Source organism: Salmo trutta, chromosome 24 (assembly GCF_901001165.1).
Source record: "Salmo trutta chromosome 24, fSalTru1.1, whole genome shotgun sequence".
Lineage (NCBI taxonomy): Eukaryota > Metazoa > Chordata > Actinopteri > Salmoniformes > Salmonidae > Salmo > Salmo trutta.
In genome coordinates, this window is record NC_042980.1 from 27,599,015 (window position 1) to 27,613,091 (window position 14,077).

A 14,077-nucleotide genomic window follows, 5' to 3' on the forward strand; every position below is an offset into this window, starting at 1 on the left:
GTTTGACATGTTTCTACAAACGCTGATGGAACTTTATAACTTTTCGTCGACGGTGGATAGATGCATTTTGGAATGGTGATCTGGACGCGCCATCAAAATGGATTTATTTCGACATAAATTATGGACTTTATCGAACAAATGAACATTTCTTGTGGAAGTGGGAGACCTTCTGAGTGCATTCAGCCGAAGATCAGCAAAGGTAAGATAATATTTTTAACATATTTCAGCGTTTTGTGGATGCCGTGGCTGGACGGCTAACTGAATAGCTTGGGGCTCAGTACTCAGAATATTGAACAATGTGCTTTCTCCGTAAAGTTATTTTGAAATCTGACAAAGCGGTTGCATAAAGGAATAGTTCATCTATACTTCTTTAATTAATTGTTATATATTTTGTCAAAGTTTATGATGAGTATTTCTGTAAATTATGGTGCCTATTCATCGGATATTTTGGGGTGAATACATTTTCTGAACGTCACGCGCCAATGTAAAATGTTGTTTTTGGATATAAATATGAACTTGATGGAACATAAAATGCATGTATTGTCTAACATAATGTCCTAGGAGTGTCATCTGATGAAGATCGTCAAAGGTTAGTGCATAATTTTAGCTGGTTTTGTGCTTTTGGACGGCTACCCTTGCTTGGAAAATGGCTGTCCTTGCTAGGAAAATGGCTGTGTTGTTGTTTTTTTTGCTGTGGTGGTACCCCGTTCCACCCGCCTAGATGTAAGAAGTTAATAATAACACTTTAATAATGTTTACATATCTTGCATTACTCATGTCATATGTACATACTGTATTATATACTATCTATTGCATCTTAGCATATGTGCTCTGATATTGCTCATCCATATATTTATACAGTATATTATTACTCCGTTCCTTTACTTAGATTTGTGTGTATTAGGTATTTGTTGTGGAATTGTTAGATATTACTTGTTAGATATTGCTGCACTGTCGGAACTAGAAGCACAAGCATTTCACTACACTCGCAATAACATCTGCTAACCATGTGTACGTGACCAATACAATTTGATTTGATTAACAGAAATCCCATGCATCTTTGTTTCCGAGTTTGAACACTGGAATGTGAGATGTAAACCTTGATTAGGATGATAGAAATCCTCATTATTTCGTTCAATGATTTTAAAAAATATTTCCAGTTGTGTAGTGGTGCCTGGAGAAGTCATTATAACCTACTTACATTTTTCCCAAAATTTCAGCACACTTATATGGAAGGACATTCAACAAGCACAGCACTTACACAAATGACTGATGATTGGCTGAGAGAAATTGATAATAAAAAGATTGTGGGGACCGTTTTGTTAGACTTCAGTGCGTCTTTTGACATTATTGATCATAGTCTGCTGCTGGAAAAACTAATGTGTTATGGCTTTACAACCCCTGCTATATTGTGGATAAAGAGTTACCTGTCTAATAGAACACAGAGGGTGTTCTTTGATGGAAGCCTCTCCAACATAATTCAGGTAGAATCAGGCATTCCTCAGTGTGGCTGTCTAGGCCCCTATAATTTTTAAAATCTTTACTAACGACATGGCTTTGAGTAAAGCCAGTGTGTCGATGTATGCAGATGACTCAACACTATACATGTTAGCTACTAAAGCAACTGAAATGACTGCAACACTTAAAAAAGAGCTGAAGTTAGTTTTGAATGGGTGGCAAGGAATAAGTTAGTCCTAAATATTTAAAAAACTAAAAGCATTGTATTTGGGACAAATCATTCACTAAACCCTAAACCTCAACTAAATCTTGTAATAAATAATGTGGAAATTGAGCAAGTTGAGGTGACTAAATTGCTTGGAGTATCCCTGGATTGTAAACTGTCATGGTCAAAACATATTGATACAACAAATCAAATCAAATGTTATTTGTCACATGCGCCGAATACAACAGGTGTAGACCTTACAGTCAAATGCTTACTTACAAGCCCTTAACCAACAATGCAGTTTTAAGAAAATAACCCCCCCCCCCAAAAAAAAAAGTAAGAGACAAGAATAACAAATAATTAAAGAGCAGCAGTAAATAACAATGGCGGGCCTATATACAGGGGTACTGGTACAGAGTCAATGTGCAGGGGCACCGGTGTCGAGATAATTGAGGTAATATGTACATGTAGGTAGAGTTATTAAAGTGACTATGCATAGATAATAACAGAGTAGCAGCAGCGTAGAAGAGGGTGGGGTGGGGTGGGGGGTCAATGCAAATAGTCCGGGTTGCCATTTGATTAGCTGTTCAAGAGTCTTATGGCTTGGGGGTAGAAGCTGTTTAGAAGCCTCTTGGACCTAGACTTGGCGCTCTGGTACTGCTTGCCGTGCAGTAGCAGAGAGAACAGTCTATGACTAGGGTTGCTGGAGTCTTTGACAATTTTTAGGGCCTTCCTCTGACACCGCCTGGTATAGAGGTCCTGGATGGCAGGAAGCTTGGCCCCAGTGATGTACTGGGCCATATGCACTACCCTCTGTAGTGCTTTGTGGTCGGAGGCCGAGCAGTTGCCATACCAGGCAGTGATGCAACCCGTCAGGATGCTATCGATGGTGCAGCTGTTAAACCTTTTAAGGATCTGAGGACCCATGCCAAATTTTTTCAGTCTCCGGAGGGGGAATAGGTTTTGTCGTGCCCTCTTCACGACTGTATTGGTGTGCTTGGACCATGTTAGTTTGTTGGTGATGTGGACACCAAGGAACTTGACGCTTTCAACTTGCTCCACTACAGCCCTGTTGATGAGAATGGAGGCGTGCTCGATCCTCCTTTTCCTGTAGTCCACAATCATCTCCTTTGTCTTGATCACATTGAGGGAGAGGTTGTTGTCCTTGCACCACACGGTCAAGATTATGACCTCCCTAAAGGCTGTCTCATAGTTGTCGGTGATCAGGCCTACCACTGTTGTGTCATCAGCAAACTTAATGATGGTGTTGGAGTCGTGCCTGGCCATGCAGTCATGAGTGAACAGGGAGTACAGGAGGGGACTGAGCACGCACCCCTGAGGGGCCCCCGTGTTGAGGATCAGACTGGTGGATGTGTTGTTACCTACCCTTGCCACCTGGGGCGGCCCGTCAGGAAGTCCAGGATCTAGTTGCAGAGGGAGGTGTTTAATCCCAGGGTCCTTAGCTTAGTGATGAGCTTTGAGGGCACTATGGTGTTGAACGCTGAGCTGTAGTCAATGAATAGCATTCTCACATAGGTGTTCCTTTTGTCCAGGTGGGCAAGGGCAGTGTGGAGTGCAATAGAGATTGCATCATCTATGGATCTGTTGGTGCGGTATGCAGATTGGAGTGGGTCTAGGGTTCTGGGAGAAAGGTGTGAGCCATGACCAGCCTTTCAAAACATTTCATGGCTACAGATGTGAGTGTTACGGGTCGGTAGTCATTTAGGCAGGTTACCTTTGCGTTCTTGGGCACAGGGACTATGATGATCTGCTTGAAACATGTTGGTATTACAGACTCAGACAGGGAGAGGTTGAAAATGTCAGTGAAGACACTTGCCAGTTGGTCAGCGCATGCTCAGAGTACACGTCCTGGTAATCCGTCTGGCCCTGCGGCCTTGTGAATGTTGACCTGTTTAAAGGTCTTACTCACATCGGCTGCGGAGAGCGTGATCACACAGTCGTCCGGAACAGCTGATGCTCTCGTGCATGTTTCAGTGTTACTTGCCTCAAAGAGAGCATAGCTCATCTGGTAGGCTTGTGACACTGGGCAGCTCTCGGCTGGGCTTCCCTTTGTAGTCTGTAATAGTTTGCAAGACCTGCCACATCCGACGAGCGTCGGAGCCGGTGTAGTACGATTCAATCTTAGTCCTGTATTGCTGCTGCCTGTTTGATGGTTCGTCGGAGGGCATAGTGGGATTTTTTATAAGCTTCCGGGTTACAGTCCCGCTCCTTGAAAGCGGCAGCTCTACCCTTTAGCTCAGTGCGAATGTTGCCTGTAATCCATGGCTTCTGGTTGGGGTAAGGTTGGGGTACAGTCCATGGCTTCTGGTTGGGGTACAGTCACCGTGCGGATGACGTCCTTGATGCACTTATTGATAAAGCCAGTGACTGATGTGGTATACTCCTCAATGCCGTCGGAAGAATCCCAGAACCCTATTCCAGTCTGTGCTAGCAAAACAGTAGCTAAGATGGGGATAAGTCGGTCCATAATAATTCTTAACAGAACTATTAAACAAGGCAGGTCCTACAGGCTCTCATTTTGTCGCACCTGGACTACTGTTCAGTCGTGTGGTCAGGTGCCACAAAGAGGGACTCAGGAAAATTGCAATTGGCTCAGAACATAGCCCCACGGCTGGCCCTTGGATGTACACAGAGAGCACACATTAATACTATGCATGTCAATCTCTCCTGGCTCAAAGTGGAGGAGAGATTGACTTCATCACTACTTGTATTTGTGAGAGTTATTGACATGTTGAACGCACCGAGCTGTGTGTTTAAATGACTAGCACACAGCTCAGACACCCATGCATGTCCCACAAAACATGCCACCAGAGGTCTCTTCACAGTCCCCAAGTCCAGAACAGACTATGGGAGGCGAACAGTACTACATAGAGCCATGATTACATGGAACTCTATTCCAGATCAGGTAACTGACGCAAGCAGTAGACTCAGATTTAAAAAAACAGATAAAAATACACCTTATGGAACAGCGGGGACTGTGAAGCAACATAAACATAGGCACAGACACATGCATACAAACACATGATAACATACGCACTATACACACACGTACACATGGACTTTGTGTTGTAGATATGTGGTAGTGAAACCAAATGCATGCTTTTCAACCATTCGCTGCCCGCACCTGCCTGCCCGACTAACATCACCACCCTGGACGGTTCTGACCTAGAATATGTGGACAACTATAAATACCTAGGTGTCTGGTTAGACTGTAAACTCTCCTTCCAGACTCATATTAAACATCTCCAATCCAAAATCAAATCTAGAATCGTCTTTCTATTTCGCAACAAAGCCTCCTTCACTCACGCCGCCAAACTTACCCTAGTAAAACTGACTATCCTACCGATCCTCGACTTCGGCGATGTCATCTACAAAATAGCTTCCATTACTCTACTCAGCAAACTGGATGCAGTCTATCACAGTGCCATCCGTTTTGTTACCAAATCACCTTATACCACCCACCACTGCGACCTGTATGCTCTAGTCGGCTGGACCTCGCTACATATTCGTCGCCAGACCAACTGGCTCCAGGTCATCTATAAGTCTTTGCTAGGTAAAGCTCCGCCTTATCTCAGTTCACTGGTCACGATAACAACACCCACCCGTAGCACACGTTCCAGCAGGTATATCTCACTGATCATTCCCAAAGCCAACACCTCATTTGGCCACCTTTCCTTCCAGTTCTCTGCTGCCAGTGACTGGAACGAATTGCAAAAATCGCTGAAGTTGGAGACTTATTTCCCTCGCCAACTTTAAACATCAGCTACCCGAGCTGCTAACCGATCGCTGCAGCTGTACATAGTCCATCTGTAAATTGCCCACCCAATCTACCTACCTCATCCCCATACTGTTTTTATTTTATTTACTTTTCTGCTCTTTTGCACACCAGTATTTCTACTTGCACATCATAATATGCTCATTTATCACTCCAGTGTTAATCTGCTAAATTGTAAATATTTGCTTCTATGGCCTATTTATTGCCTACCTCCTCATGCCTTTTGCACATTGTATATAGACTTTCTTTTTTTCTAGTGTCATTGACTTGTTTGTTATTGGCTTGTTTATTGTTTACTCAATGTGTAACTGTGTTGTTGTCTGTGTCACACTGCTTTGCTTTATCTTGGCCAGGTCGCAGTTGTAAATGAGAACTTGTTCTCAACTAGCCTACCTGGTTTAAATAAAGGAGAAATAAAAAATAAAATATATATATTTTTTTAAAGTGGAGTAGGGATCGGAGGGCACACAGCGTGTTGTGAAATCTGTTATGAATGTATTGTAATGTTTTTAAAATTGTATAACTGCCTTAATTTTGCAGGTCCCCAGGAAGAGTAGCTGGTGCTTGGGAAGATCCATTATAAATACAAATACATACAGGCTGTTCCTGTGTAAACTACTGGTGATAATAATTGGTTAGAGATTATGGTTTCATGATTTCTCAGAAATGAATCACTCGTCTAACCCATCAAACACACACTTTTAATTGACATGCAGCATTCACAAGACCATACACTCTTTCTCAAACATGCACACTGAGGCAAACATTAATTCAACTTCATTAACTTAAAGGTCTCAAACATATCTATCATTATATTCAGCAACTATTGATGGAACAATTGGAAGAAAATAGTCCAGTTCATCACATTTCATAATTTATCAAATGTACAGTGTAAAGTGAACTAATAACGTACAGTAGTTATACAATAAAAACAAGACAAATCAGATGTAGTTACTGTACCATTTAGAGATTACTTCTTTAATTGAAAATATACTTACTAAGTCAGTAAAAACCTTGGTTGAGACCATGCTGTTTCCAAACCATCCAGAGGATATCCTGTTTATACTGAGACAGCATAGCGCCAGGCCAGCTGTACCAGTACCACTCCACTGACTCATTCCACAAATAACTCTGTTATTGCTAGAAAAAGCCTCTCAAGTGCTCTTGCACAATTCTTAGAGGACACTCGATTACACTGGAACTAGAATGGGCAAAGTATGAGCAAAAATAGCAAAACTCTATTCAGGAGTGTAAATGTTTCTTGTAGGCCGGATTGCTACAAGAAAAAGCCTCTCAATTTGCACAAGTGCTCTTGCACAATTCTTAGAACACTCGATCACATTGGTATCTCAAACATATAAAAAATAAATCTATAATTCAATAATTCAAGGGTTCCAGGATCAGGGTTGGCCCCACCAGCCATAGGCATAATAGCCATGTGAATACATCAATATACACATTGTCAGATAATGTCTAATAGAGACATGACTAATACAGTTCTATACTACAGTTTATCCCAGGTGTTGGCTGCGGTTTCAGATCCCCCTTTGGGCTTGAAGGGCATGTGGTATCTCAGACACTTCCAGAAATGGCCATTAGGGTGCGCAGTGGAGCTGCTCTTTCCAGAGCTGGGCCTCCTCCACCTAAGAGCTCCCTGCTTCCTCCTGATGTAGTGCAGTGACTTGGGCAGGGAAGTGTAGTCCACCTTGCCATCTATCTCCACCAGGACAACCCGGAGGCCATTTTGGATCAAAGCGTCGTACAGGCCAATCTGCTGGTCGTAGCTAGGGCGGTCCTGCGGGCTCTGGTGCAGTGGTAACTGGTCCTCAGGATCCATTTTGGGGTGTAGAGGGGATGCACTCTGGGCTGACAGAATGATGATGAGTCGTCTGCTTCTCCGCATTGTCTCTGAGGTGACATCATGGATCGCTACAGAGAAACATGGGACTTTATTTTGTGAACAGGGACAATGCAGTAGATCAACATTCACATCAATCAAAGTGTATGTGTGTGTACCTTCCCCAGGGAGGTCATCCCGGCCACTGACAAAAAGTGTGTATCCGTATCGTCTCTCCAACACCTCAGGTAGAACCTGCAGAGCAAACATCTCTGCCCTGGATAACCCATCACCATGGACATAACTGACATAGGCATCATACAGCTTTCCATCTGGTGCTGGAGAAGTAAAGAGGAGAGGAGCGGAGAGGAGAAGATAAATATTTTATCCATTATAAATATACATATTTAGAAAATGGCCAGAGACCTTCAGGTTTAGAGCCAGGAATCTTTTGTGATTTTGGAAGATCTGTTTACGCACCTCTCTTTTTGGACACTAGGGGGTGCAGTCTCCTATAGGCCAGCACCAGGTCCACTTTAAAGAGGCAGCACATCGCTACTCCAAGAATGACCATAGAAAAGGCCAGGCAGAGACACAGACATGTGTAGAAACCACTGTGATTGGCTAGAAAGGAAGGAAGTGAGCTATGAAGACGTTATCACATTATATGCTAACTGACAGTAGCTAGTCTAAGTTACTGTAACAATATCAGCACCTTAAATCAAATCTCTCACAAATGACATGACCAACGTCCTGTTCAAACACAGACTCTTGGGTGATTTGAAGTCCTCCATGTTACTTAGGACTGTGTTTGGGATCCTACCTGGTTGGAGCCACAGAAACCCTATGTCCCGACCCAGGGCGTTCCAGGCGATGCAGCTGATATTCACGTTGAGGAACTCAGGACGGACCTCATAGATAGACAGAGTGGACCGGCCATAGACCCCACTACTCCTAGGAAGGCTGAGGTTCAGGTGGTGAGAGAGTGAGATGGTCACAGTCACAGTGTAGGACAGAGCTCTACACACATACTCATGCACACGCATGTGTACCCACACACGCAAGCACGCACACACCTCTACAAACACACAGACTGAGATACAGAGCGTATACTACAGTTTTAAAAGAGTACTCACATTGTTGTCTTTGTCACGTTGAGCTGTTCTATGTGGTCAGTGTGTCTTCCATCTACCGTCCAGAACATAAAGCTCTCTGACTCTGTACCTTCACCGACCCCCAGAAACGCTGAACACACCAGCTCTACTCTTGAGCCTGCCGTCAAACAGAAAACACTCTTGATGAGTCAGTGGCTGTGTCATGGCCCTTTTTAGTATTATCTACCAAAAAACATGATGTCATCATTTCTCACCTGGTTCAACCGTAATGGTTTCTTTCCTTGGATAGGTTACTTGGGGTTTCAACAGGACTTTTTCTGCCAATACAAAGACAACACAGGTATGGCAAGATAGTCAAACAAAGCCGTATCGATAACGTACAGGTAAACAGAAATGCTCCAATCCTTACAATGTTACAAATCACCTAATTGTAACAAACAGAGAATAACAAATAAATGGAAAATATAAACAATTTACAATTTCACTCTTGGTTGCAGCCACAGAAAGTGTGGTGAGAAGAAATATATTCTCATGGCATAGAATTGAAAAGGAGGTTTAGCTTTACCTTTGTTGACTTTGAGCTGAGTGCTGTGGGTGGCGGTGTAGTTTCTCCCCTGCAGAGAGAACTCTACCAGGCAGGTATAAACTCCAGCATGGCTCTCAGTAGCATTGACCAACCGGAGCCTCTTCGGACAATCTTCTTCAATGATTGTCTCTCCATGCTTGTCGACAGGACTACAGTCCTGCACATCCCATCAGAGATGCTGTATGTCAAAGTTAGCTCACGCAATCCTATCTAATTATCCCACATGTCTTCAATGTTGTTTTCTATTACCAATTTTGAGTCCTTGACAGCAATGACACAAGGTATCATGCTGATGTCATAAGCTGATGTCAGCTCTTATGATTGTTCATGACATCTGTTATGTCATTACTATGACATTGTAATGCAGGCCTTATGGTACAGGTATGTCTAGATGGGAGTCTGCTCTTACCTTGAACCATCGGATGTGTGCTGTGGGGTCTAGACCGAGGACATCCTGCTGTCTGCAGAACACCACTTCACTCATCCCCTGGGATACAGTCCTGTTCTCAGCTGGGACAGGACAGGGCCCAGGGTCCACAGACAACACAAACTTCATCTCCCACGATCCAGTGGGGTACCTGTGTCATAACACACATGAACATATGGCCAGCGCTCTCCATTTACTATTGAAACAATAAAGTAGAGAATTATTAATGTGAGACATTAATAGATTTAGGATCTGGAAAGTGAAGACTGATTCATGCCAATCATCATGGTTCAATCTGTGTGCGATATTGGAATCATCTCCAAACATTCTTGAAATCACTTTATGAACTAAAATATCTGATATGCTTTAACAAAGGCATTTGCTCAACTACATACAGTAACCTAGAGAGGTTTCTTACTTGCTCTCACAAGTGTAGTGTCCGTTATGGGAGGTATGGGTAGGTAGAAACCACAGAACCTCCCCTCTGACCTCCACCCCAGAGGTCATGTTAAGGGTCTGGTTCCCCCCTCTACTCCAGGTCACAGTGGTTTGGTCCTCAGCGTCATCATAATCACTACACTTCAGCTGGAAGAAGTGACCTGCACTGATGTGGTGGACCTCTATGGCCCCCTGGTGTTCTGGATGACACAATGAAGAGGTTGTTGTTACTGGTTTATGTCAACTCAATACGACCATCAATTCCCTCAGGGGCAATTTAAAAGGAGGAGGACAGGAGTACTTAAAACAGTATAGGCTTGAGGTTTAGCACTTTATGACTAGCTGAGAAAACTGGAACTCGATGGCCATTCAGCGGCTACCCACAAACCATCATCTGTGACCCTCCAGTGGGTCCTGACCAAATCCCCGTTAGAAACTGATGAAGAGTAGTAGCTAGCTATGCTAGAGCAAGTCTACATTGAGCATTGACAGTAAAATACCAATGTAGAGCACTTTTCAAGGCACCCCAAGCAGGAAATGAAACTGCTGCTGTTACACTTTAAGTGGTTGCTTGACCTTAATGTTTGCAATATCTGTCTACATGCATAAAAAGAAGGGCAAAGCAATCAGCCTTTCTTCTGACGCACATTTCAGATTTTGACCCCATTTAGGGAGACAGGATGTATAGAAGGAGACAAACATTTAAGAGAGCCTTTCAAAACTTAACAGTGAGGGGGGAGGGGAGAGGGGGGTAGAGAGAGAGAGAGAAAGACAGCATAATACCACCTGTCTCCCATGACAGAAACAGTCAAATCAAACATATTACACCATTTTACACACCTAAATTAAATCCCCACCTTTGAAAATGTTAATAAAGCCTTGAAAAATGAAATAATCTATGTACAAGTTACTGATAAGAGCTTTATAAGTGCTTTTAATTACCTTTATTTAACTAGGCAAGTCAGTTAAGAACAAATTCTTATTTACAATGATGGCCTAACCCAGCCATTTGTGCACCACCCTATGGGACTCCCAATCACAGCCAGATGTGATGCAGCCTGGATTTGAACCAAGGACTGCAGTGACACTTCTTGTACTGAGATGCAGTGCTTTAGAGCGCTGCGCCACTCGGGAGACTGAGTGCTTAATAACAGTGGTATAATGTAACTTAACTAAGTAAAAATACTTTGAGGTACTACTTAAGTTGTTTTATGGGTATCTGTACTTCTTTTGGGCAACCTTTAATTTTACTCCACTACATTCCTAAAGAATGTATGTACTTTTTACTCACATACATTTTCCCTGACACCCAAAAGTACTCGTTACATTTCAAATTCTTAGCAAGACAGGATTCACTCACTTTCTAATTCACACACTTATCAAGAGAACGTACACTGAGGTCATCACTTCTGCCTTTGATTTGATCAGTAAACACATGCTTTGTTTGTAAATGTCCGAGTAGACCACTGGCTATCCATAAATAAAATAGGGAATCAAATCTGGTTTGCGTAATATAAGGAATTTGAAATGATTTATAGCATTTCCTTTTGATACTTAAGTGTATTTAAAACCAAATACTTTTAGACTATCTCAAGTAAGCCTAGTATTTAACTGGGTGACTCTTACTTTTACTTGAGTCATTTTCTAAGGTATCTTTAGTTTTACGCAAGTATGACAATTGGGTACTTTTTCCACTACTGCTTAATAAGTGAACATAGGGAACACTATATAGCCATACCTTATTTTGGATGCTAGGGCTTTTACAAAGCATAATACAGATCATAGCAAGCAACAGTTGGTTTAGGAGAAACCATTAGAATGATCCTACATTTAAAAAAAAAATACTATAGGTCTAAATGCTGTAGTATTACTATATTTTTATACTATACTTTCACTGTAGTGTTTTTGCAGACTTTACTGTAGTGTTTTTGTGGACATGACTATAGTATAATATAGTATTCACTGTAATGTTTTTGCGAACATGACTGTAGTATGATATAGTAGTGGTTCCCAAACAGGGGTACTAGGACCCCTAGTTGGTAGCATAGCCTTTGGTCAAAATAACTGCAATCCAGCGCTTCCTATAGCCATTGATGAGTTTCCTGCACCTCTGTACTGGTAGTTTGACCCACTCCTCTTGTGCAAACTGCTGCAGTTCTCCCAGATTTGAAGAGTGCCTTCGCCACAGGTTTTCAATGGGATTTAGATCTGGACTCATTGCTGGCCACTTCAGAACAGTCCAGCATTTTGTCTTGAACCTTTGCTGGGTGTGTTTGGGCTCATTGTCATGCTGGAAGACCCATGACATTTGACGGAGACCCAGCTTTCTGACACTTGGTCCGACATTGCACTCCACAATGCCTCCAAAATGCCTTGGTATTCTCCTGATTTCATGATGCCAGCAAAGCAATCCCAAAACATCACTGAACCTCCTCCATGTTTGACTATAGGGAAGGTGTTATTTTCTTTGAAGGATTAATGTTGTTTTTTGTAAACATAGAGATGGTGTGCTTTCCCATAAAGCTCTAATTTGGTCTCAGTCCACAGGAAATTCTCCCAGAAGGATTTTGGCATGTTCAGGTGTTTTGGCAAATTGCAGTTGGGCTTTCTTATGTCTTTCTCTCAGCAGTGGGGACCTCCTGGGTCTCCTACCATATAACCCCCTTTCATTGAGTTGGCGACGGATGGTGCGAGTTGAAACTGTTGTACATTGTGTCTGAAGGTCAACTTGAATCTGGGTGTCAGTTGACTGAGGTGCTTTCTCCACCATCCAAACAATCCAGGGAGGTTGGCTACAGTGGCATGGGCCAACATTACATACGGTGGAAACAGGAACAGCAAGGTCTCTGTAGCCTTGAGATTGTCCACGCTTGGCTACAACCTTGTGTCGGACCTCCTCAGATAATTCTCTTGTTTTCTTTCTTTTTCCCATGCTCACTGCGATACACACAGTAACACAAAACAGAAGAATGATTCCTTTTCTCTATTCAAAATGGTTGAATTAGTGAGCTCAAATCCAAAGTAAAGTGTTGTGTTTTTGCGGACTTTACCGTAGTAATAACTGTAGTGTTTTTTGCAGACATGACTGTAGTATTTGCTGAAGTGTTTTTGCGGACATGACTGTAGTAACACCTGCCGACACAGGTGTGTGACAGGCCGCCTATTAAGTTGGGTCAACAGTTCTGAGCAATGGAACGGACCAGACAACACCTTAGCAAAAGTATAAACATTTGATTACAATTGTAACATCTAAACGTAAGACAGGTTCAAGGCCCATTAAAAGGGACATACTATTATGAACAATCGACCACACCTCAAACATTTCTTCAAGACAGCATGGTTACAAAATGGTTGCTCACAGAAATAAAAACAGCAACGACGCCGTACAGCACACACACACACAAATATTTTAGTCCCAGTAACCGCTCTGCCGAATCCACAATAATGTCCATCTTCCTGGAATTTCCCTCCACGTTATGTGTGACATTGATCACCATTGCCATAAAAAATTTTTTTTTTAAATCACAAAGTCCACCTTCTTTACACTTAACATTCCTGGATCCTGCTGGAGGGAAGCCAACTCTGCAGGCTGTATTGAAGGCCTTTCCAATACCATGGAGTCCTCAAGAATACCTTTCATTCCCTCCACCCTTTTGTGGGTTTACCATGACCTTCATTTCCACATCTTGGATTCCTTCGCCTGCAGACACTCTACATGTCCGGCAGGTAGCCTAGTGGTTAGAGCGTTGGGCCAGTAATTAACTGAAAGGTTGATGGATAGAATCGCTGTGCTGACAAGGTACAAATCTGTTGTTCTGCCACCAAGCAAAGCAGTTAACCAAATGTTCACTGGGTAGTGAAGACATGGATGTTGATTAACTACTCTAGGGTAGAGGGCAGTATTTTGATGTCCGGATGAAAGGTGTGTCCGTAATAAACTGCCTGCTACTCAGGCTCAGAAGGTAGGATATGCATATTATTAGCAGATTTGGATAGAAAACACTGACATTTCTAAAACTGTTTGAATGATGTCAGTGAGTATAACAGAACTCATACGGCAGGCAAAAACCTGAGAAAAATCCAACCAGGAAGTGTGGAAATCTGGAGGTTTGTAGTTTTTCAAGTGATTGCCTATACAGCATACAGTGACTTCGGGTTCATTTTGCACTTCCTAAGGCTTCCACTAGATGTCAACAGTCGTTAGTACCTTGTTTC

The 14,077-nt window shown here is 42.6% G+C and overlaps 1 protein-coding gene across 3 annotated transcripts in view; it reads right to left on the bottom strand.

The window, feature by feature from the left end:
- Positions 1 to 6,139: 6,139 nt before the first annotated feature.
- il1rl2 (interleukin 1 receptor-like 2) overlaps positions 6,140 to 14,077 on the bottom strand; it is a 28,137-nt gene continuing 20,199 nt past the window's right edge. For 2 of the 3 annotated variants that reach the window (XM_029711655.1, XM_029711657.1), the window contains 9 exons: positions 9,843 to 10,062; positions 9,407 to 9,575; positions 8,977 to 9,154; positions 8,666 to 8,728; positions 8,433 to 8,568; positions 8,120 to 8,259; positions 7,777 to 7,920; positions 7,476 to 7,634; positions 6,140 to 7,388 (listed from right to left, as the gene is read on the bottom strand). In XM_029711655.1, the coding sequence (XP_029567515.1) occupies positions 6,964 to 7,388; positions 7,476 to 7,634; positions 7,777 to 7,920; positions 8,120 to 8,259; positions 8,433 to 8,568; positions 8,666 to 8,728; positions 8,977 to 9,154; positions 9,407 to 9,575; positions 9,843 to 10,062 (1,634 nt within the window). In that variant the 3' untranslated portion in view covers positions 6,140 to 6,963. The remainder of the gene's footprint in view (positions 7,389 to 7,475; positions 7,635 to 7,776; positions 7,921 to 8,119; positions 8,260 to 8,432; positions 8,569 to 8,665; positions 8,729 to 8,976; positions 9,155 to 9,406; positions 9,576 to 9,842; positions 10,063 to 14,077) is intronic. The other variant, XM_029711656.1, reaches the window with a different exon arrangement.